This window comes from Gopherus flavomarginatus, chromosome 14, assembly GCF_025201925.1.
Source record: "Gopherus flavomarginatus isolate rGopFla2 chromosome 14, rGopFla2.mat.asm, whole genome shotgun sequence".
NCBI classification, from domain to species: Eukaryota; Metazoa; Chordata; order Testudines; family Testudinidae; genus Gopherus; species Gopherus flavomarginatus.
In genome coordinates, this window is record NC_066630.1 from 27,762,173 (window position 1) to 27,788,228 (window position 26,056).

Genomic DNA, 26,056 nt, shown 5'->3' on the forward strand with positions numbered 1-26,056 from the left:
TAACTTGTTCAGTGTTAAGTGTAAAATTGCAGGGAGGATAATATTTGGCAGCATTGCCATGACTGATCCTACTGAACTGTAACTGGAGTGGCCACAGGGACCACAACCCCAAAGGGGAAATGGAAATGTTGGTGTGCTACGTACTGCATGTGTTACAGTGCTCCATGGAGTTTATCGTGAGACGCTGCTCTGGAACTGGGGACTGACAACTTCTGTGTGAGGTTCTCTCCACCTTCATCTTGGCCTTGCCTGAGCATGTTGCTGGTTCTGTCCTATTAAAGAAGAAACTGGGGCTCTATCTTCTGTTTCACTAGCTCTCTTTGTAAATATACCTGCCAGTTGCCTCTTGTGGGCTTCAGTCATGCTTCCTCAGCTAGCATAGGAGTTTGCAGCTGGCAGTGGGGCAAAGCAAATTGTACATTATAGTTGGGTCTTGCAGTGGGTAGCCCAAGCAAATGGATTCAATGAGGGCTCCAGAGATTCTTGAACTGCCTGGGCGTTTAAATAAATCTAAAAGATGTAAGGTTACCTCATCATCTTGCATACAGCAGGAGAGGTGACCATATACTGGGTTTACTACACAATTATAGGAAGAAGGAGGATCGAGGAGAGGCAGAAGGTAGTTTTGTTATGGCCACTGAGCCTAAAATAACAGTGCCATTAAAAGAATGGTGCCAAAGAGAGAGTGTATCCATTTTCTGTGGGATTGGGATGGGCGCAAGGCAATTTTTAACATTTGATGTCAAGTTAAAACAATGTTATTTAAAATGAAAAAAAGCTAGAATTAGAAAGGAAGAGAGCAGGTGCATGGGTTACATTGTGGTGGATGTGTGAATACCCACCCTTAGCAATTATATATACTTCTAACGTTTCTTTGGTGCTAATTCTAACATTTCTCACTTTAACTGGCACTTATGTACACCTCTATGTTAAACTGACACTAGTGATATGCTGCCATGTAAGAATTGTGATATGACCAGTGAATAAGTCATATACAAAGCCAATCTTTGGCTACAGTGAGATACCACTGTTCTTTCTTTCCTTGAAGTATAGGAAATTTAATGTCTCAGATACCTCTCCTGGTAACTGTTGGTAAATACTTTTGAATATTTACTTACATGCTATATTTATGCTGCCTTCAGAGTAACTAAGCTTGGGAATCTAATCTTTCAGCGAGAATATTCTTGTTGCCAGAAAGAGTTGTCAATACCAAGTTCTTACAGTTCTCAAATTAACATTAGTATGTGAAGTTAGGAAGTATTTTGAAATAACACTAAATTTAATGTTTTACTGTAAATCTTCACAGCTATTAAGTTTGACTGAGAAAGTGGGAAGTGCACAGAGCTTTGCATCCTGTGGCCTCTGGGTTTGTTTGCACCTACTGGGGGGAAAGTAGCTTTCCAAAAACACGTTATGTAAAATTTTAAAATCAATCATGCTGGTTTGGCTGTTATGCTATGCTGTGAAATCATGTTGAACTGCAAAACTTCTGCTCCTTAGCAGAATAACTCACTCAAGAAAGCATGCTCTTGTGCCACTTGATTTTTTTTTTCTTCACCTAAGAAAAGAGAAATACTTGCTTAAGCGGAGGTTGTAGTTTTAGTTTCACTTTTTAGTTTTGACTGTAGAGTACAGATGTTGTGGTGTAACATGTATTGCATGGTTGTGCTTTGATAAAGGAGCTTGTGGGCGGGGGGAATTAAAATGTCGTTCTAAATAAACGCTACTCGTTTACAAAGCATATTAAAACCACACTTCAAAAACATTTACTTCTTTTTTTTTGGTGTTTGTAACAGTTTACCTCAGAGGTGATTGTGTTCCATGGTGATTGAGGGATTCTTTTCGTATATTGGAGTATCTTTTTCTTTCCTGTTTCAGGAGTGTATAAATAGCAATCAGGCTTTTTTCTGTCGGGAATTGGAAGGTATTTAATACCTTGATGATACAAAATATGTATCTGAGGGCCTCCTTATGCTAGGAAGCTTTTTGGTCCCTGCCCCAAAAAGCTTACAACCTGATTTGAGATAAGATGCAACAAGTGAGTGTGACTGGCACTAGCAGTGAACAAGCAATGGAGGGCACCGATAATGATTATGTGCTTACGGGATTTCATAGATTATTCACTATGCAATGTGATGGCTTCAGATAATTCAAAACTACTTTTAAGGGCGAAAAGTTATCCCCATCAAGATCCTTTCTCAGCAAAGTGGCATTTCCTTGCAGACACAATAAAATCATGTTATACTGATTTACCATGATTTCTCTTTTGGGGATGTCTTCACTGCAGCAGGGAGCAAGTCTCCCACCCAGGTAGACAGACTAGCACCGGCAAGGCTGGAGCTAGCATGTTAAAAGTAGCAAAGTTCCAGTTTGGGCTGGAACTTGGGCTCTCACGCTATGGGGTTGGATGGACTTGACAGTCTGATCTTCTGCTCAAGCCTCAATGTCTACATTTTGTTATTTTTAGCACACTAACTTGAGTCCTGCTAGTGCGAATCTGTCTACATGTGCAGGGAGACTTGCTCTCTGTGTCAGTGCAGGACATACCCTTTATGGTTTATGGGAGTTGTTGATTCATCTTGCAACTGACTCATGTTTTGCGCTGCATAAACCACATTATTGCCAACACCAACCATTCAAAAATCAAATTGTGGGGTCAGGCCTCCATAAATTATGAGATTGACTAAAAAATCATGGAATTTAAAAAAATAAACACATTTTGGATTCTTTTTATTTACCTACCGGTTTTTTAAACTTTAGGGTGTGCATAGTCATGATTTTCTTTGCAACCATGAAATTCACCTTACTTTTCATTTGAAAAAAGATTTTCATACATTCACATGAGTCCGGGAGCTGAGGCTTTATGAAAAACACCAAATATTCTGATACTTGTGATTAAAAAGTAAGAATTGGCAACATTTTTTCAGTATAAGAGACCAAGATCTGGACAACCCAGAAACTGGCTCTGTTGGGTAAAGAATAGCTAATGTAGACATTGCAGCAGCTGTGGGACTGTCCCCTTTCTGTTGTCTATCATATTGACCCTTGGCTATGGCTGATTTCCATTCGTGACTCATTCCCAGCATAACTTGTCTCCCCAGGTTCCTCTGGCTAAGCCACTGGTGAAATAGGATGCTTTGCTGTAGTACAGATACTGTGATAGTATAGCCTAAACAGAAATTTAAATTGAAAGAATTATTTTTGCGTTTGGCAATAGACTTGGCTTATTGTTCAGCTTTGTTCCTTTTTGTTTTGCAAGTTAAATTAATGTATTGTGCCTGAAAAATGACTTGTAAAAATGCTTGGTTCTGCGGTAGCAGTTGGTGCAGTGGCAGAGATGAGGTACGGTGCTGTTTTACACTCTGGAGTAGTGGCCAGATTAGGCCACTTTACTCCTGAATGAGAGGGTCCATGTGGGCAGGGAAGTTGTGCATTGATTTCACATCTTTAGTTGATTCACCTTAACTTTCCTGAGCGTCCCCATGTAAACATTCCCTTTGTACTGCAGCTTCAGTGGTCAAAATGCCTGCTTTTCAATGTCCATATCACCTACCCTTCTTCTGAGTACCCTTCCTTTCAGTGTGCCTTCTCCCTTCATTTTTCTTTCAAATTATCTTATCCCCTTCTAACTAAAGCCACCTTTTAAAAAAGAATCTTGGCACTAACATAACATTTGCTTCATCACATTGTTCGCTGGGCTTGTGTGTTCTACCCCTGCTCTTTGTCTGTCTTGTCTGTTTTCGCTTGTAAGCTATTCAGGGCAGGGACTATCAACTACTCTGTGTTTTTATCGTGTCTAGCACAATGGGGCCCCATTTTTGGTTGGTCCTTAGAGAAATACTACAGTATTACTCCTCTAATAAACTTGGTTGTTAATAATAATAAAAGTCCACTTGTGGAAATTTGGGGACAGATCTTGAGAGGTGGCAAGCAACTGCCCTCTGAAGTCATTGAGTTGTGGGAGCTCAGTTGTGGAATATATTGCTATTTATTTATTTTGATAGTCTGGAGGTATTGTAGATAGTGAGAGAAGGTTTTGCATTTGAGCACTTCCCTGTTCTCTTGCTCTTCTCAGCCAGACCAACAACAAACACCAAATGATCTCTACTTTGCCTCAGGATAAGATTTATCTTCTCAATCCCTCATATGTACCCCTATTCCTCTCCCACATTACAACCACACTTCACTAAATAAATACGTATTCAGTTCCACCTGAAGCTGCAATGGTTCTCCAAAAATAGCTGAAATGTAATGAGAGATTGGTGTATGGTATGTGCTGCACTCTTGCTCATGGAGACTTTTTTAACGTCTCAGCCATGCTCTCATCTTCTGGCCACAGGAGGAAGAGTCGGGTTACTTCTGCTTTGTCTGGGTCTCTTATGGTAGAACAGTGGTGCCCAAACTTTTTATCTCATGCCCCTCCCTGCCCCCAGGGGTCAGGAATAGGGTTGCCAAGCCTCCAGGATTGTCCTGGAGCCTCCAGGAATTAAAGAGGAATCTTCAATTAAAGATTATGTAATGTGATGAAACCTCCAGGAATACATCCAAGCCAAACTGGCAACCCTAGGCAGGAGCAGGGGCCACGACTCCAGGAGGGAGAGAAGCAGACAGGAGTAAGGGGATTGAGGTGGGGGCAGGACTGAGGCTGGGGTCCCAGGTGTGGACCTGGCAGCCAGGAGTGGAGCTGGGTGGCGTTCCCTCCCTGCCCTTCCCAAACCTTCCTCTGTGACCCCCTAAGAGGGCTGTGCCCCACAGCTTGGGGACCTCTGTGGTAGAAGGTTGTGCTTCCGGTTTCCATTGCTGAGAGAGGGAATCCTAAAGCCTGCTTACAAATCAGAATGGGGTTGGGATTTACTGAAGCAGTATCACACGAGGAGAGAGAGAGATTTATTCCAGATGCATTTTGGGGCATTGTATTATGTTAGTCTTAATTTTCTGGTTTGCTGTATCCTTAAGACTCAGGCTATGTGTACACAGCTGTGCTGCTAAAGCCTTGCCACTGTAAGGCATGCAGGGTAGCTGCTCTTTGTCGGCAGGAGAGAGCTCTCCCGCTGACGAAATAAAACCACCCCCAATGAGGGGTAGTATCTTTGTTGGTGGGACGAGGCACTGTCCATACCAGTGCTTTTCATCAGCAAAACTTTTGTTGGTCAGAGGGATGTTTTTTCACACCCTTGAGTGACAAAAGTTTTACTGACAAAAGTGCAGTGCAGACATAACCTAAGGCTTGGTCTGTGCTAGCAACTTATGTCACTATAACATGTCACCCTGAGCAATGCAGTTATTTGGACCTAACTCCTGGTGTAGACAGTGCTACGCTGACAAGAGGGCTTTTCCCCCAGCCTAGCTACCGCCTCTCGGGGAGGTGGAGTGCCTGTGCGGATGGCAGCAGCCCTTCTGTCAGCATAGGTAGCATCTTCACTGAAGCATTACAGTATCAGTGCTGCACCAATGCAGCAGTGCTGCTGCGGCCTTTTAAATATAGACAAACCCTAAGTGTACAATGTGCAAAACCACCATTTTATTGGTTGAATATTCCTGTCCCAAAGTAATTTTTACCAATTAATGTTTCTAAATTAGGAGAAAATGTTGGCATTTTTCTCCTAATGAATCCAGTTTTTCCTAGAGAAAATGAAACACTTCTCTGTCAACCTCCTGGAAAAAGTCAGGGATTATCAAGTGTGTTTTTTTTTTAAACTTAGAACTTTCTAATTGAATCTTGGTGCCACAGAACACATTTCTGTCCTCCTCCCCCGCCCCTGCGGAAGTAAGAGTTTTTTTCGTATCATTCCACTTCAGTGGATTCTGTATTTCAGAGTTCAAGGAAGGGAGTAATTATGTTTTTTTATTAGATTGGTTGATCACCAATATAAGGCTGATTGACTATAACTGGCTAAAGTGGCATTAAAACCAGTAAGCAAACTTGTGAAGAGCATCTTTGTGACAGCAGTAGCTATTGACTAATATAGGCAATGATTGAGGGCACAATGTTCAGCCAGTGGAAGACCTGCATCTTTGGGCCCAAGTGTTCTGAAATATTGGACCAATGGGGGAGTAATCAGGAAGAGGCAACAGTATATTTCAACTTTGTGAGTTAATCTCCGTTTCTGACAGCGTCTCATCTTCATTACCTGAAAAGAATGGAACCGAGGTGGATATTTCCCCAACATCCTCTGTTGTATGAACTGATGCAACAACTCATTTGTCTTCTCTGCAATATGCTTATCTTCCTTAGTTGCTCTCTTTACTCCCAGCTAGTCAAACAAATCCAGCAATTCTCTCTCAGGCATTCTGCTTTGGATAAAATAAACTATGACTAGATTTGGAAAAACCTATACAATGAAAAGTTGGCTAACTATTAAGGACACTGTGTTTGAAGAAGAGAATTTTAAATAGGTCACTGAAAGTTTGAAAGAATAAATTGGATATTGATTTGTACAGTGGTAAGATCCGTTTCAAACTAGCTGTGGACAGAAAAATCTATCCATAAGGCCTGATGGGAAGTCTGATAATCATGAATTAATCGCACTCATGGGCTTTGAAAGACAAAAAAGCATAGCTAAATTTTCCCTTTGGTGTGAAGTTTCATGGCAGCCTAGAGTTTGCTTCTTATCAAAATCAGTATTATGAAAGGGGTATTTTTCTGCTGGGATAAAAACTAAAGTTAATTATAAGGCTGAACAGACTTATCATTTGAATTGTGAAGTTTATGCCCAAGAGATGCTTGGATTGCATGGGTTGTTTCAATAATCCATTCCAGTTCAGTTTATGAACTAGTTGTAGATTACAGGTTTTCTTCGCAGTTTCCTGACCTACCGTCTAACTCCTATTCTATCCTGCTTGTACTTTAGAAATTTTGTCATGACTGTTTGGTTCACCTCACACCCCAAGCACATCACCAGCTTTGTCTGTAATGCAGCCATGCCATGGTTCCCCTCTATATTTCTTAAGAAGCTTTCCAACGTGGTAGTAATGAGGGAATTGCCACTGAGGCCCTTAGTGTCAGATTCCTGTTGAAATGGAGATTGAATTCTGCCTTCCGTAACTAAAATGTCCCTAAAGGGAGCTGCAAATCCCCCAGTTTTTCTTCCCTCATTGGAAAATATTTGCCACATAAGGGCACTGTTTTTACCCCCCCCCACTGCTTACCCTAAGATGATGATCAAGTTTAGGGCCAGTACAGGCACATAGTCCCTTCTCCTCCCCTTCCCCTTTGTGGGTGTGGGGAGGGGAAGACTAGAATACACAAACTTAGATTTGTGATGTCCTGGAAAATACTTGTGAGGCATTGGATGTAACGTTTCCCAGGATCACTATATAAAAATTGAGTCAGACCAGTGGGTCTTATTAGCTTGGTCTACATTAGCAATTTACGTTGGTATAACTACATTGCTCAGGGGTGAAGAGCCCACTGACTTCAATATTGTGGTTGCTTTTTTAGAAATCTCTTTCCTTTAGCCTGTCTGAAAATAATTTATATCTACTTCCACCGAGGAACCCCCATATTATATTTTGTCCCTTATTCATAATTATCAGTTTATTTAAAGCCTATGATGTTAAATACAAAAAATAGGAAGTGGTTTTTAAGTAAAGATCATATGCAATAGAGAAACGGACCATTTTTGGGTTAATGACCATAATATATTGTGGTGTTTAGATGTTGCTTGTGATTATTAGAACTGGGAGCACTGGCTGTTAGGAGTCTGAAAGGACAGGAAACAGGAAGGAGAGGGGAGGAGTTGAGGAGGCAGAGTGAGAGTTATAGAGGGTGCAGCAGCAGCTTGGTAAAGAGGTTTCCACTTTAAAAATAAAGCCCTGTTGAAGTTTGTTAGTACCTTGCCTGGTTGATACAACGTTTTGGTGATGAAGATGGATCTTCTGGCTCTGAACCCACCTGCACCTTTTCTGAAAAGCCCAGGTGAGCCTCCAATTGCTTTTACTGCCTGGATCCATATGTTTGAGACTTATTTGCTTGCAATCAGTGCTACAGAGATTTCTGAAGTAAGAAAGCAAGCTCTGCTAATCCACTGCCTTGGAGCAGAAGGGCAGCATATAGTTTACACTTTTCCCCTTGCAGATGATAAATATGAGACTGCACTCACTGCGTTAAAGAACTTTTTTGTGCCAAAAGTGAATGTAGTAGCTAATACCTACAGATTTTGCCCACGTGAGCAGAAACGGGGGGAGACTAGAATGCAATATATTGCTTCCCTGAGGAGTCTGATTGTAACTTGTGACTTTTGGAATATGACAGATGAGATGATTAGAGACCAGCTCATTGAGAAAACAACCATGGTTTGTGTAAGAGAACACTTACTTTTAAAACCACAACTTACAGTAGAAAAAGCAATAACTATTGCTACTCAGATTGAGTCAGCTACAGCTGAAGCCAAAATAATGAGCAGGGATACAGGAGGCACAGTCCAGGCTGTGACTTCTTTGCAGAAAATTTCACTATCTCTGCAGACAAACAGTTGCAAGAGGAAGACTAATGAAAAGCCACTGAATCAGCAAATTCAAAATACAGTAAAAGCATGCTTTTGCTGTGGATCCCCACAACACCTTGCAAGCTACACAGGATGTCCAGCAAAAGTAGCTCAGTGCAATCATTGCAAAAAAATTAGGCATGTTGCTAAAGTATGTTGCAGTAGCCATTTCAATCAATAAGTGTATGCAGTTAAAATACCAGATGTTACTGTGCTGAGTGTGGACAAAACCACTACTGCACATATTCCAGAACAGATAAAGTGCACTCTAAACATTTCCGCCATAACCTCAGGCAAATCACACTCTATTCAACTAATGTTGGACACTGGCTCAGCAGTATCTATACTATCTGATTCCATTTATTTGCATTACTTTAAAGATGTGCCTCCTACTGAACCCAAACTTCAGTTGGTGTGCTATTTGAAAAACCCTATTCCAGTACATGGCTGCCTGCCAGCAATAGTTACTTTTGGTGATTGCTGTGTAACTGCAGAGTTCTACATTGTTCACAAAGGCACTCCTATCCTTGGCAGAGATTTATTGGCTGCCTTAAATCTCAGGGTAGTTAATAGACGAATTGATCTTCCTCAGCAAAGCACTCTTGCGGTACACACACCAGTTTCAGTTGGGACCCAACACCAGGTTGAGGAGAAACTCGGCTGTGCTTATGTGTTTCTGCATAAAGTTAACATGCGGAATAATGTGATGCCTGTACGACACAAATTGTGGCGCTTACCATTTTCAGCCAGGGAAGCTGTTTCAGAGGAACTTGGAAAATTTGTTCAAAATGACATTATTGAAGAGATGAACTCCTCGGAATGGGTTTCACCTATAGTAGTAACACAGAAGAAGGGTGGAGGCATTCGCCTTTGTGTGGATTTAATGGAGCCAAATAAAGCTATTGTGATTGACAGCCATCCTCTTTCTCACACAGAAGAAGTATTTGCAGAGCTCTGTGGAGCAAAGATGTTTCCTACTCTTGATTTGCAGAGTGCATACCACCAGGTTATGTTGCATGAAGACAGCAGAGACCTCACAGCAATTGTTACACATGACGGACTATTTCGTTTTAATCGTGTTCCATACGGTCTTGCATCAGCCCCAAGTGACTTCCAAAAATGATGTAATTGATTATGAAGAATCAACATGGAGTTCAGTGCTATTTGGATGATATTATCATATTTGGAAATACTACTGAGGAGCATGACGATAACCTGCAGTCTGTACTAAACTGTATCAGCAAAGCAGGCCTCAAGCTCAATAGGTCCAAATGCAAATGTAGACAAACTGAACTCTCCCAATTAAAATAGGTTTCCACTTTAAAAATAAAGTCCTGTTGAAGTTTGTTAGTACCTTGCCTGGTTGATACAACATATATATTTATATAGCTGCTGTCATCTGGAATGATCACAACATTTTGTATAAACTACTATGTATATGTATACAAAAAATCATTTCACTCATCATTGAACCTCTGGTATGTAAAGGGTAGATGTTAATAGCACCTAATAGGGTAAGGACGTAATAAAAACCGATATCTTTTACCTATTTGAGTACTACAAACTCATGAATGCTTTAGATTTGCTGTATAAATGCTTACAAAATATTCATAGGCCAGAGTACAGTATTTTTTTCTTAGCTATTTTTAATTTTATTTCTACAGCTTGTAGTTCTCTGTTTCTGCTAGTTGCTAAAGGAGCAATTTTCAATTAACACTATATATAAATTTGAATACTTCCGGTTTTAAGAGGTATATGGTGAAAAGGGTCTTGAGCTAAACAATTTGTTAGAATTACAACTGTGAATATCTACAAAACCAAGTTATATTAAGTTTGAATGTTTACTTGTAAAGCATTTAGTAGTCTCACAGTTGCGGTTCTTAAAATTTAAACACATTTCTTAAGAATGTGGAAAGTGTCACATGTTGTTTCATCCTGTCCTTTTACTCACAGGCAATGGTGGTCTCAACTACACATGTTTTGTCTACACTTCTGCCTACTTGTGAAATATTAAGTTTAATTATAAGACACACAAATATTTTGTAGTACTTGGTATTTATTTTAAAAGGTGGTACGAGGAGATGAATATGCTCTTAATGTGTAGGAAAGTGGAAGGTAAATAGAAATACTGAGTTTCCTAGGAATGCCTTCTCTAATGAGTAATTAGGTTTGCTTCATACGTGATCGTGAAGTGTCACGTAGGTAACCATTCTGAAGCAGTGCATGAAGCAGGTTAACTTAGAAAGCTGCTTGTCTGCACTCCTGATAGCAGGTAAGCCACTAAATACAAAATAGGTATTCCTCACTATGCAATTTTGGATATGATTACTAAGGGTTGAGGTAACTGCAGGATGAGGTGCAAATGCTAACCCTAAAAGAAGGAGCACATCCTGATGTGAAGTCTTTTTAACACAATTGTTGCCTTCTGTGATGAGCTGCTACTAAAACAAATTCTGTATTGCAAAAATAAATTTTCATAAACTGATTCAGCTGTGGGTTTTAATAGCTTCTAGATGGTTACTTTTTCCTGAGGTTCACAGTTCATGTATTGATGTTCCTTTTCAAGTAATTTTATTACTGCCTGTATGGGTTCCTGGATTTCTTTTGCTTTAACATCTGCTTGTGAGTAATTATAGTAGATGATAACCTTTATTATGGAAATAAATAGAAATTACTAAAGACGTTTCAGAAACATTGTAGTAATTACATTTGGGTAAAACAAAAGAAAGGAGGAATGGAAATTTAAAACCATACTATTTCCCTTTTGAAACTATGGGAGCTATAAATGGACAAACTGGTTCTGCTTTCTTTTGTCTTGCAGCTATTGAAAAAAATAGGGCAGTGAATCCTGCTTTACTTTGGTTCTTGTTATCTGGATTTATTTTCATCTTTCAAAGATGAGATTTCACAGATTAGCTTTTAGAACACAAACAGAATGGCTTTGAGTGAGTGAGAACAAATTCTTAGCAGGTAAAGGCCCAGGCCAAGATGAAACAATGTGTCCACAGAAGTACATGTGTGATTACCCAGGTAGTTACCACGAGTATGCACACAAACCATTCAGTGACTTCAAAACGAAGATCAAAACAGAAGCCTTTTCAGTCTCCCACTCTGAAGGGAGTTAGTTTGGCCAATACCTGTCCTGTGCGTACAGCTCAGGTAGGGAGCTCTTAACCCTTCCCTTGTCTGTGGAGAGAACTGCCTTATGGAGGGAAGAAATACCCCCTCATGCCCAGCTCCTCTGAGAAGGAGGAGCCTGCACACTCCTCGGAGGAGTCTTGACCCACCTGCACACTCTGCTTCATCGCCAGGGGAAGAGAGGTAATGTGGTGGTGCCCCTGACCACCAGGTCTCTTCACTATCATTTATTATAGAGTTGGAGGTAGCACCTGGAAAATGCCACATGCTCTACAGACACAAGGAAAGAAGTCAGGGTCCCTGTCCCTAAGAGCATTCTGCTTCTGCCTGTTCTTACTCGATTTTCCACCCACCAAACCTCTCTCTCTGTCTTGGCCTGCCCTGCATGTTTTGTTTTGGGAGGAGCTTATGAGGATCCTTATTGCTGCCACAATCCAAGGGTAGGCTCTTCTGAGGTAGGGAGCCACCCAACTCCTGATGTGACAGCACCTTAAATACCCCTTCCATTCCTGCTGTCCCTTTTTGGGCACTATGTGAAGGCAGAGATTCTGGAGTTTTCCCTTAGCTCAGTGTCCCATGGAGTATGTATGTATATAGTGCTTAAAGTGACAGTGCAGGGAGACTGGGAAAAGGGTTTTCAATGGGCCTTCTGCTGCTGGATTTGGAGTGTGTGTGTGGGGAAATGGTGGGCCTCCCACTCACTCCCAAACAAGATGTGAATGAGAAGTGGGTAGTTTGCCTGCCCCCAGAAGATAATGGAGACTGGGGAGAGTAGACCACCAGCCACTGCTCCTGTCCTCAGATATGTCTGATAAGTGGGGAGCCCAAGCCCTTTTGGGGTCTCTCAGGCATCTAGAGAAAAGGACAAAGTAGAAATTGGTGGATGGCCATCCTCTCCTGTCCCCTTGTGAAAATAGCCAGGGGACTTGGATTGAGCCCATTCAATTATTGTTTTAGAATATTGGCTTGCACAGAATGTGAACTCATCTTTGTTAGTCTCAAAACAATAGATCGAGAGGCTCCTTGAGAAACCTCAAATCCCAAGGAGTTCACCCTTGATGTTGTGTGAGGGAAGTAATAATTCTAGGGTCAGAGAAAACTAGAGAGAGCTCAGGATGGCTGACCAGATACATAAATTGATATTTTAAGGTACTGAATATAATCCTAATCTCATTGATTTCAGTAAGGCCAGGGTTTCATCCACTTTGTATAGTCTGCTTCATTGATGCCGACCATATTATATACACGCAAGGCAGGGCAATTCACTGTTGGAGGTGGCTGAAACCCACCCTAAACGTTTTCTTGCTAGAGTGAGTAAGGGGTCAGAGAGGGTCAAGAACCACATGAGTCCTTTCAGGGTTAGTCACGCTAGCTGGGAAGAATGTTTGGTGTGTGAAATTTGGTGCAACAAATTGATGATCAGCTCAGCACACATCTGAATCTATCTGAAACACTGTACTGATCCACTTTATGAAATATTAGACTGTCTTGGAAAATAAGGCTTCGGGGAGGGGGGGAAGCACTCTGTTCAGTAGCTCAGCAATATTATGAGAGGTGGCTGCTACGTGCAGTGCAAGTGTCGTTCAGTAATAAATTGTTAGCTGTTAATACGTTATATACTGAGCATTTTGTTCACCTCTGATTTTCGCCAGGCTGAAGAGAGACAAGGAGTAAGAGTTCTTGCTGCTTTGGAGGCACATCAGTCAAACTCCTAAATCATGTTATCACACCATAAATTGACTCTCCTCTTGTCTCAGCCAAACTTTCTGCTTTTGCATTGATAAATAAATTGATCTGCGTGGTATGTGTCCCATGCCAATTTTCCCTGTGAAATGACTCACATTTTCATATATTTCTTGCAGCTCATTTAAGATGAGTAAAGAGGCCTCTTTTCATTTCAGAAAATGACTTGCTGAGTATTGTCCTCAATTTCACGTTTCTGTTGGTCTGTCCATAACTTTTTCTACTCATTCTCTACGAGGCATTCTGCAGGGTAGTCAGTCCATTCTGTGACTGGCGAGTCCAGGCCCAGTCTTAAGAAAAATTGTGTGATGACATGAAGCACTATAGATGGTTTTAATAAATCTGAGAACAAATGGGATTCAGTCCGTACCCAGCAGCTTAGTTATAGTTTTACCTTTTCATTTGTTGCAACACACCCCTCTGTCTTTGTAACATGGAGACATTACAAAGTTTGTGTTGGTTATTCTGACTTTATGGGCAGGTCTACGCTAGAAGCGTTACAGTGGCACAACTATAGTGCTTCTGGTGAAGACGCTCTATGCTGATGGGAGAGTGGCATAATTACTCCACCTCTGCAAGTGGCGGAAGTGATGTTGGCGGGAAAGCATCTCCCACCGACATAGCACTGGTGTCCACAGCGCTTAGGTTGCTGCAACTTGCCTTGCTCGGGGGGTAGGGTGGGGGGTGGCTTTTCACACCCTGAGCAACATAAGTTAGATCGACGTAGGTGGTAGTGTAGACCTCCCCTGTGAGCGACAATGTATGTCAGTCAGGAATAATCAAACCTCAATACCGAGTGAGATACAAAGATTACAGATTACAAAGACTGATGTTTTAAAATATGAAAAGAGAGGAGAAGAGTTTCCTTTTAAGAACTTAGGTGAGCATCCTACAAATGGAACCTTAAAAAAATCAGGGGAACTACACGCACAAGATTCCTCCTTTATGTGTTTACTGTGGCTCTATTCAGTGTACTTGTTGCTGTGTCAATCTAAGGATATTAGAGAGATGAGGTGGGTTATATCTTTTATTGGACAAACTTCTGTTGGTGAGAGAGAGAAGCTTTTGAGCCGCACAGAGCCCATAGACTATGTGCTGCCTACTTATGCTAAACAATCTGTGCTATTTTGCATATTAGCTGTGACGCGCAGAGTATCTTTCCCAGACTTGAAAAAGAGCTCTATATGGCTCGAAAACTTGTCTCTCTCACCATCAGAAGTTGGTTCAATAAAAGATATAACCTCATCTACATTGTCTCTCTAGTATGGTGCTAGTTGAAGCAAACTGGTTTCCATTAAAAATTTAGCCTTGTATTGGTTCCCATTGTAGACTCTGGGCCCAATCCTGCCCCCACTAACTTAAATGGGAGCAGGTTCTATGGGTGTAGCAAGCTTTGCTCTTCTGTTCTGGACTGGAAAGAATCTTGTCATCTTGTAAAGGGAGTCTTTCTTTTCCTTTCACTGTCTGGGCAACCGTTATGTGCTATAATCTCAGTGGTCTAGTTTCTTTACTTGGCCTAACTAGTCACTACACTAACTGGTGTATACAGTTGACTACAGAGCACACACAGGTCTTGGCCAAGTTGCTGTCACTGGTCTGTAAAGACTCTCTTGCACTGTTTTGTGGTGCGACTCCTAACCCTCCCTACTCTGCTTTTTATAGATATGTATTAACCTAGAGGTTAGTAACCAATTATTCCTGCTCCCGTCTAACCAATTTAAATACAGCTTTTCTGTCAGCTGCTGCTCTTGTAATGGAGTTATGGGACACCCATAGCAACATGGCTTCTCCTCGATCGTCTGGTGGTCAGGATTTGGCACTTCAACTGCAGTAGTGCTTGGGTTTGATTACAAGTCAAACAGCCAGGGGTGCTGTGGAGAGGTTGGTTATATGTGAATATTTTACTGTGACACAGGTCCCAGGTTCATGTCCTGCAGCAACCATGGCTGGAAAAATGAAGGTTTGTAACATGAGCTCTCAAATTGATGCTGTGGCAGAAGGGCTAATACACGAACATCTTAGGATGTATAAACAAAAAGAGTGTAGTGAGTGGGAGTAGAGAGGTGATTTTACCTTTTTGTGTGCCACTGGTGAGACCAATAAAGGAATACTGCGTGCACAGTTCTTAAAAAGAGGATTGAAAAATTGGAGAGGATAAAGAAAAGAGCCACAACAATGATTTAAGGACTGGAGGAAAATGCCTTACAGTGAGGGGCTTAAAGAGTTCAAGCAGTTTAGTTTATCAAACAGCAGATTGAGAGGTGACTTGATGACAGTGTATAAGTACTTTCACAGGGAGAAAATTCCCAGTACTAAATGGCTCTTTAATCTAGTGGAGAAAGACAGAACAAGAATGGCTAGCTGGAAGCTGAAGCCAGGGTGATGAACCATTGGAACAAACTACCCAGGGAAGTGTTGGATAGTTGACCTGGATGCCTTCAAATAAAGACTGGATGCCTTTCTAGAAGTTATACTTTAGCCAAACACTAGTCATTGGGCTCAATAGAGTGGTAACGCAGTGAGATTTAAAGCTCTGTAATATACATGAGGTCAAATTATATGATCTGATGGTCCCTTCTGGCCTTTAAAGTCTTTGAATCTGTAAGTATAATTTACTAGATAATTGTGTGTGTGTGTATGAACGTATGTGACAGGAGGATGCGCAAAGGTGGCAATTAGGCCTTTGATCAGCAAAGCACTTAAGCATGTGCTTAACTTCAAGCTTATGCTGAAGTCCCATTGAGTGGGAAAAGCTGTTGTCCATGTTGTTTCCTGGCTCAGTAAGTTCGAGAAAAGAATCATAAGCTGAAAATATAGGAAGACTGATGAATTGCCCAGCAAAGAAACATAACCAGAACTTTGAAAATGTGGAGTATCCAGGTGGATTTTTTTTATGGGCTTTAAGAAGGATTATTGTAAGTAGCCATGACATGATATGTAGGTAATTTCCTAGTGTCAGGGCTGAAAATGGGATGAATAATGCTAGATCAACAACTCATTACTTTTATTTTTGTTGAGTAGAATCTAAGTGTTCACTGTAATTATCTGCACAAATTCAACATCTGTGAATGGGAGAAACCTCTCTCAAAATTTAGTGTGAAATACAAGCCACTCTGACTAGAGTGGTACCTATAAAGGATTATGTATGGGTCATTACAGCAGTGTTTGTGTACTGTTTCCTCAGACACTGCAGTAATTACTGTAATTATTGTACAATAAAACTGCTTATTCTGATAGAACTTTACAGCCCCAATTCCACAATCTGTCTGTTCAGTAAAACTAATTTATTGCATGTACCTGTAGTGAGTATGTATTAATAATACTGTTCATTCCACGCCAGCTGTAGTGTTCTGAATCATCAGACTTATACTGGAAATTTTAACAGATCTCTGTTTGTAGAAAAGTTGACATTAGCTGCTTAACATTAGAAGAGAGAGAAGAAAATGTAAAAATGATAGAACTTTTTCACAGTGTGTACAATCTCTCAGTCACGTTCACTGTTCAGAGCCCATTTTATCAAAGCATGTAACCAAGCAGATTTTTTTTTAAAGGGGGTGGGGTGGGGTTTAGAGGCACATGAATACAAATAGTATCTGCAGTATGCTAGCAGGCGTTAATAACAACCAGGGCTATCTGTACTCAAGCTTCAGATCATAAACTGATCATTAGCAGTTCAGAATACGTTGTATGGGAAATTTCTGTCAGCTCCATTATAGGAATTGTCACCTTCCACTGAGAAATGCAGTATAAACTATTGTTGGAGAAGGCATATTGGAGTAAATGTATATTGCATTTCTAACAATTGTGTGACTCACAAATGTACTTGTATCTACTCTCTTGTGTTGAGAAAAATCTGTTACCATATTTCAAAATATTTGACCTGATAAATTGTCATTTTTTTGACAATTCCAAAGGAGGGCCAGAGGCAAGGCACAAGACTCAGTGTTGAATTACCCATATCAGTTTAGTCTCAAAACTAGTTGTGTTATCAGTATGTATTTGGTAGCTCAATGAAAAGTAGACATGCATTTACAAATTTATATTACTTCTGTGAGAAAGTGATATGTGTTATCGTGTGCATATATACAAAATCTCTTCCTGCCCCCTTTCAGTTTGATTTTGAAAGATGCCTTCTAAACTACAGCTACAGAACTTGCAAATAGACAATGTGTATATGCAAATGGGTATCTGTGAGGTTACTAATTTCACAGGTAAAGTGCAGGAGGCTTTTTAAAACTTGTCCCTTATGGTAAACCAGGTTTTGACAATTACAGTTAATAAATTACATTTATTTTTTCTTAAAAATGACTTCCTTTCATTTGCAAAGTGTGTGTATAAACGTTGTTGTTGTTTTATGATGTTTGATAGGAATCACTTCTTTTTCTTTTATTCAGCAACAATTCACAATCCAATATATTCTGTTCTTCTACCTTGTCTCTTGTTTTGTAAATAATGCAGATTTACAGAATGTTGTGGGCAAGCACTCAAGGTGTTTGTAAATGGGAGTTTCATACTTGCTACAATTGCAGGATTGGGCCTTCTGCTTTCACCTGAGGCTAATGTCTGGAAAATTCACTTGTTAATTTTCTAATGGGTAACGTTCTAGAATTTGGTTATACTGGTGTTGTCTAAATCATTTGGTATGGTTTAAAAAAAGAAAAAAGCCCCAGCACCATCTCCAGTTGCCATGTGTCCACTGTGTTGCTTGAGAGTTACTGATCTAAGTTGGCTTTTCGGCAAGTTTTCTTGTTATCAGGCCATACCTTTTGGGAGAAAAGCCAAGATTAGAACTCCATGGTGATGGTAATCTAGTAAGGAAGTAAGGAAGCTGTAATTATTTTATCAAGTCCAAATAAAACATTTTTTGAAATCCAGTTTTTCACACTTCACTGGCTCTTTTAAAAAACGTCTCCCCTGTCATTGAATGAACTATATTCAAGCTGCTATTTGAAAATCATCAGTCATTACTAGTTAACAGTGTAACTTATCCCTTAATGTTCATTGTTACCTTAACATGGCTGTTGCCATAGAAAAAGTATAAGTTAGATTTGAAAGAACTAGGAGCTATAGTTTTTTGGTTTCTGTTTTTAAACAAATCTGTGCTTTAAATATTAATGTAATAGGTTTTGGTTTTGAGAGCCTGAACTTTATTTTCCTATTTTATTTTTTGTTTCATATTTTTAAGGAGGTAAATTTAATTTAAAGAAAATTTAAATTAGGGTTTTTTATTATGTTGCAAAATAAATGGAATGCCAACAAGATATTGTGAATAAAAACAGAATTGTCTGTATGCATTGGGCCATATCATACTGTCAGTTTTAGGCAGAAATTTCCATTGATTCAGGGGAGTTGTCCTTAAAAACTGATGATCTAGTATGGCCTGTTGCTTTTAACAAGAAGAAACAAAGCTGCTTCAGTCTGAATAAACTATTACATATTTAAGGTTCCAGAGAATTTTGCCTGAGTCAGAATGCAGGATTGGATCCTTCAATTAGCAAGAACTGAAATCAGTTCTTAGCACTGATTAGGAATATTTTAAAGTACTGTTTTCAAAGGACCATCACACTTATATTGAGTAGTTGCTTGCTCCACAAACTGCTAAATCTATTTCACTGGGACTGTTAGAGGAGTAAGGTATCACTTATTGTAAGGATAGCAAAATCCAGCCCAAAGGGATTGTGTGCTTTACTTATTTGTGCTCTTTCTGCTATCTAAGTGATGTACTGTGATTTATGCCCACATCTTTAAATACATGTCATGCAGACTTGTAAAATGGGGCAACTCTCTGCAAAGAAATCATGAAAGAGTTTTTGGAAAATTATTAATCTGATCCTTGGAAGGACCTGTTTTGTTAGTTTTGGGTGGGAAACAATAATTTGGGGTACAGAGGAGAATTCAGACATTGTTTTGGCTTTAAACAACCAGTTTTTGAACATGAATATATTATGTTCCTCATTTTTAGTATGACCATGAACATGATTCTGTTATATAGTTAAAATCCTTTTGCAACTGAACATCAAAGTCAAATCTGTTAGCCTATCAAAATATTAAATATGCATAAGTAGTATTCCATTGCATTGCTCAATTTATTCTGCCTGTTTCAATCTCAGAAGGATTCTGCATGTCTATATTTACAGTCAGTTTCAAGATTAGACTGGAATTAAGCTTTTATTAGAGGTGGGGGAGGGGTAGCAAACTTTTACATATGTTCGTCACCTCTCTTGCCATTTTTGATTGCTTGGACCATCTCCCCTGGCCATTCACAACTGCATAATGTGCCTGTGGCAACTGCCCCAATTGCTCATGTGAAAATGTAACATTAGAAAAGTATTTAATATATATTTAGCTCTTTTAAGTGTTTCAACAGCTAGAAAAAGGTGAGCCAGCGCAATATGTCCAGCTTTAGCAAGTGCTCCATTGGTCACCATTTGAAAACCACTGCTTTAGAGTTTGTATGTTATGTTAAACAGAAAGTACTGTTATGCCTCATTCTCATGGCCAAGGAATATTTTTTGTCCCCTTGTTAAAGGTTATTTACAGTGAGGTTGAAGAATATACTTTTCACAGACAAAAATGCATCCACTTAACTGAAGCCTAATTTTTAATCATGCTTTCTCTCCACAGAGTTTATTCCATGAAACAGCACTGGGAGGGAATTCCTGACAGCTTGTGGAATGGAGTTAAAATGATTGTAGCAAAATAAAACCTCGACAGCAGCAGCACAAGTATCAATCAATTTAGAAAAAACTTGCATGGAGCTGTTGAAGGATAGGATGTGGCTCTGCAGAGGAGGGCTCTTCCCTTTCATTTATATTGAGATCTGAACTTTAAGCTCATGAGGAGAAGCGCAAGTGCAGAATGTGAGTCACTCAGTGTGGTCAAGCAAGTCAGAACCAAGGGCTACCTTAGAAGACAGAAGTGCTCTTCAAAGAAGGACAGATTTATTTTTGCTTTGTTGTCATCACTGGGAACTGAGAGAGAAGTCAAAGTCAAACTGGAATAAAATGCCAGCTAAGGGCAAATACTTCTTTAATGAAAATGAAGACTGCAAGATAACAGATCCACTTTATGAGAAGTACCGCTACACAAGCCAGCAGCACCCGCTTCTTCTCCTGCTGCTCTTCATTGCAATTACTTTCTGTATTACACTAATTATAATATTCTTTCTCTACCAAGTGAGTATAACCAGGTTTCTTGGTTTGTACTGTACATTGTGTGAGGTAAGAAGGAACTTGTATCAAAGCTCACAGAAACTCACTGGGCAAAAGTTTCATTGGGTTAGAATAGTGTAACCCTTACTTCAGGTTAGTGATAGTTGTGTCCATGGAGTTACCAGCATTTTGTGTGTGTGTGTGAATTCTAACTTCAGATTCAAAAATATGAATGTTTTTAAAAGTACAGCAAACTAAAAGATGAAATAACATATGGGTTCCTTGGTTATGAAATCTTGTGATAGATTTTGTAGGCGGCAGTTTTTAGAGTTTAATTATTTGGAAAAAACTATTATGGAAACTCCTTTGGGACGGAAACAGTAAAATTGTGAAGTTAGCCGGGTGTGGGATCACTTTGCTATGTGACAGATCCAGGTTTAGGAAATTACTGCTTGTGGGGGTTAGGAAAAATATATTGTGCCAAAATCTATATGTGAACAGGCTACCAGAATCATTTGCTGGCTAATGAAGGAAATAGACGTAGGGTTTGGAAGGAGTGTCTGCTTTTCTTAAATAGAACCAAAGACTCAAATTCACAGGTGGTAAAAAGGAAAAGGAGCTGATTGTAAAGATGGTTATAAAAGGGCTGGTAAATCCTCCCTGTCACTTTTTTACACTCCTCTTCAAGTGCAGGTTGAATCAGGTGTTCAGAACTGAGGACCTAGACTGTGTACACGTGATTTGTGGTACTTCTAGAGGGAAGTTCATCCTGAATTTTGCTAATCACGCTCTCCCTCCCTTGTTGTTCTTACAAAGAACAGTAGTAATGACTTAACAATTTTCTTTACTTTTAACATAATTTAATAGAAAACTGTGCTCTGTATTAGATATTAATAAAAAATGTTAATGTAATGGATGGCATTCCCCAATATTAGCAGGTGAAATTGCAGAAAGAAGTTGGGGTGTTTTTTCTTTTAATTTGAATAGGGATTTTCCTGTTTCTGGGATTCTGAAAACATGCATGGTCCCACATATAATATGACAGAAAGTACATCTGAATAGACATTGCTGTAGGAATAGCTTTTTATCTCTAATGTAATATAGTGACATCATAGCTGCATGGGTGACATTAGACACACAATTAGGTTTTGTGCTTATTAAAAGGAAAGTTCAGTACTAATATAACACTTTTGTTTTGCTTTTAGCCGGTACCACATCATCATCTTGCTTTCATTATTACAGTATGTACTGCTCTTGTAATATTTGCAGTCATGTACTTGCTTGTATGCATTGAATCCTTATTTCGGAGATGGCTGAAATTATTTGGAATTTTGATTTGGATCTGCTTCCTGACCATAGGATATGTGTCAGTTTTTGGAAGGGGAGCTACCCCATCATTCTATGCATGGGAACAGGTATGTATTTCCTGTTTGATGCACTTACATTTAGAAGTGGTAATCAGTATATATTTGTTCTTAAAATTTTAATTATGTACTATTTATTCTATTTGTTTTAGGTTTACTTCTTCCCCAAACTAGTTATATTGGATTATAGGATAACACTTTTTGTTAACTCCGTCTGTCCCTGATCCTGCAAAGACTTACGTGCATACACTGCTTGAAGTTTAGCATCATCACATTGACTTCACTGGGACTACTCCACACAGTGTGCAAAATTAAGCATGTGCCGAAGTCTTTATAAGATCTTGGCCTTAGGCTTTTAATTTAAATTACCCAAATAAAAATATTACTTGTCATGAATGTACCTTATAAGTAAATTATTTCTTTAATAATTTTCAGTGTTTTGATAGGGTCCTGATTAGGATCCTGATTACAAAGTGGCGTTCAAGTATTTTTTAAAGACCTCTATAGCTGGGTGTGCCTAGTGAAAGTGTTTTCAAATCAAGTAGAGACGGTGAAGTGAACAATGAAGACTGATGATGCATCCTGGCATTGCTGGGTGCGGCTGGAGTTGATTACTTGGTATCTCTGACCAGAAAACTGACAATTTTATGAAGCCAAAAAGTCATAACCTGTAGGAAACTCCTCCTAAGCTCTGATAGCATAAGTGGAACAGTTTTTAAGAAAAGAAAAATTACTTTTTTTCTAATTATACTGACCCTTCCCATTCTGTCCATCCTTTTATGAATAATGAAAATTAGAAATTATCTACTAGACAATCAGAATGGATTTCCACTCTGACTGCTGGCCAGCACAGTGATATGTTGACTGCAGACTTCAGCTATTGCAGCTATACAACAGTTAAAGGTAGCAGCATGTATAGTATAAAGCCATAGATCCCCAGGTTTATTGCTTAAATTCCCTCTGGTGAGATTTGGCCTTCAAAATCATTCTACTTAGTAGTGAAATTTTAATACAAAATTTATGGGGGGAAAAAAAAATCTCACCTTAGACATAGGGAAAATGATGTTGCTTGTTCAGGGTTGGTTTTTTTTCACTCCTATAACTAAACAAAGATCTGGCTTTGTTTCTTTAAATGTTGCAAGACATAATGAGAGCTGATACTTTGACTTTTTTTTTTTTGAAATGTGAAGACCATATTATAGGAGTCAGCTGGAACAGGATTTTTTTGCGTTTAACCTTCCGATGTGACTTTGGTCACAAGTGAAGCTTGTGTGTTTTCTTATCTGGTCTCCATTTGTCCGTATTACAAAACCATCATATGGTATTTAGCATTTGCCATGGGTGAGAATCTCCCCAAAGGAGGCTGATGTCTGGAAACAGCAGGAAGCTGGGATTGAAATGAAGCGGCAGAGCTGAGTGGGCAGTCTTGCAGTGTGTCTGTCACAGTACTTGACTCAAGTATTATGAGGCCTTATATATAGGTACCATAGGCTACAATAAAAGTCCATAAATATGGATTTAATGGTAGACTTTAATAGCACTTTCTGAACCATTATGCTTTAGTGGGCCAATGGACATTTGTTAACTCTTTAACTGTGCCTTCAAATGTATGTTTATATGCAGTAGTGATTACTCTGTTGTATCAACTCCATGAAGGATTATTTGGTTTTAGGGTCAATAAAATATCAAGCAAATAAACACACACAAGCTCTTGATATTAACATTATAATGAGAACTTAAAGCACTTGTGAAATTTAAAATTAAAGGAGATAGCTCCATCCTTGCTTCGGACTGTTCTTGGTACATAATTCAGATGTAAGTTGTGTCATGTCATGTCTGTGGTTATAATGTCTGCAGTATATCTGCTACTTTACCAAAGGAGAATGAGACAAATTAAGGGTCAAGTGTCCTCTTTAAGCAACTGGTTTGGCTACATTCATATTATAACTTTATCCAGTTTCCTCAAAGCTTTTATGAACACTACACTCATTGTGATTTTAATTGTTCCATTGAAATGTCAAAGTCAGAATGCTTGTTTCCCCTCTTGCTCTGCTGGCACCTAATAACAGATTTCCCCTTTTTCTTTTTGAAGGTGCCATTCTTCTTGTTCATAATCTTCACAGTTTATACCATGTTACCCTTTGGGATGAGAGATGCTGTCATCATCAGCATCCTTTCTGCAGTGTCCCATATTGTAGCCCTAAGCATTGCAGTGACACTATATCCTGAACCAAGTCAACAACTCACTACATTTCAGGTAAGGAAATGCTATTTGTTAGAATATTCAAATGTCTTAGGCAGCATTTCCATTAGAGCTGGGAACAAACTGCAAAGTTCAGATATGGATGCAAGCTTCCACATCGTTCAAGGATTTGAGTCCACCTCGTACTCAAGGAATTAACTTCGGTATAGCTATGTGAAAAAATCCACACCCCTCAGAGACAAAGCTATACTGATGTAACCCCCAGTGTAGACAGCGCTAGGTTGACAGAATTCTTCCATTACCTAGCCTCTCAGGGCGGTGGATTACCTACAGCACTGGGAGAAGCCCACCCGTTGGTGTAGGTAGTGCCTATACTGTAGCGCTACAGCAGCTGCGCTGTATCATTTAGAATGTAACATGCCTTCCTTTGCACACAAATGACACCCATTGATAAATACTTACTTTTTATATATGATACATATCTATTTTCAACACAAATGAGGAGACAGAAAATGAAAGGGACAACAAATTTAAAAAAAATAATCTTGGGACAACATTAAGAATAGAATTTTTAAAAATAATGAAAGGTATTTCTGTTAGCGTTATGATTTCCAGACTATTAAGAAAAAGCTTAATGTTTAAGGTGTCTTTGATCATAGACCCTTGGGAGATAGGAAAAGTGCAACTTTATTTGCAGTTTAGTTGCATTCATTCCATGGTTTTAGAAACTATGCTGCAGACTTCATGGAAGATTTTACATTAAAAAAATCCTAGTTACTGGCGTGTATTTAGTAGCAGAATAAGTCTGTCAAATGAAATTCCCTTTTTGAATAAATGAAATGTTTTTATTAGTGACTGGAAGAAATCCCCTAAAACTGAATGCTGTACCTTTTTGTGATAAAATTATATCTAGATCAGTGGTTCTCAAACTGTGGGTCAAGACCCCAAAGTGGGTCATGACCCTGTTTTAGTGGAGTTGCCAGGCGTGGCTTTAGACTTGCTGGGGCAGAAGCTGAAGCCTGAGCCCCACTGCTTAGGGCTGCAGCCCAAGGACTTCAGCCCTGGGTGATAGGGCTCAGGTTACAGGCCCTCCTGCCTGGGGCTGAAGCTCTTGGGTATTGGGTTTGTCCCCCTACCCGAGGTGGCAGGGCATGGACAGGCTCTGGCTTCAGTCCCCTGTGCTGAGGTTGTGTAGTAATTTTTGTTGTCAGAAAGGGGTTGTGGAGCAATGAAGTTTGAGAAGCCCTAATCTAAAACACTCGGCAAAAATGTGGAGTTCATGAATCACTGTATTCATGTCCTCATGTTGCATGCTTCTCCAAAAAGAAATTGCAATTTGTTGAATAAACGTGTGCCATATATTAGTCACATTACTTAATAAACTACTGGAAGTCACTCTGATACAATGGTGATGAATGCAGTATAAGAACAGTAGAATAGAATATTAGCACTCAATACTATATGTGATTGGCTGTATAGTAGAATACTATAGTATAGTAAGTGGCCCCATTTGACTATAAAACAAAAAATAGACGTGTAGCCAAAAGGTAGAACCATGATTTTAAAAACTGATAATATTATGATAAGTTTCGTCCTGCAAATAACTTTTTTTTGTTTTTTTTCATAAAGATAACTTGTGAAATTCTAGAATTTCCTGAGATATTTTCCATGAGAGAGCTAACCCATATAACACATTAAAATGAGAAGCAGTAAATTACCAGATGAAATAAGTATGTTTTAATAAATATATACAAGATATCAAATTATCCTCAGGCAATCTAATGTAGTTACACCATGGGCACCTGTGATTTGCAGCTGTCCTTCTGGGAATCTTCTTTTAAGGAAACAATCTTTTTGTTTGCAATCTGCCTCAGCTGTGCTTATCAGTTTTTCCCTGTAATCTTGTGTCTTACAGCTGCAATATGTTTTCATGTATCATGATTGTTTTAATTTTCACAAACAAACATTGTT

General features: G+C 39.3%; 1 protein-coding gene across 4 annotated transcripts in view; it reads left to right on the top strand.

The window, feature by feature from the left end:
• Nucleotides 1-26,056, top strand: part of ADCY7 (adenylate cyclase 7) — a 122,808-nt gene that overhangs the window by 39,049 nt on the left and 57,703 nt on the right. For all 4 annotated transcript variants that reach the window (XM_050922531.1, XM_050922535.1, XM_050922534.1 and 1 more), the window contains exons 2-4: nucleotides 19,992-20,542; nucleotides 21,724-21,933; nucleotides 23,975-24,139. In XM_050922531.1, the coding sequence (XP_050778488.1) occupies nucleotides 20,372-20,542; nucleotides 21,724-21,933; nucleotides 23,975-24,139 (546 nt within the window). In that variant the 5' untranslated portion in view covers nucleotides 19,992-20,371. The remainder of the gene's footprint in view (nucleotides 1-19,991; nucleotides 20,543-21,723; nucleotides 21,934-23,974; nucleotides 24,140-26,056) is intronic.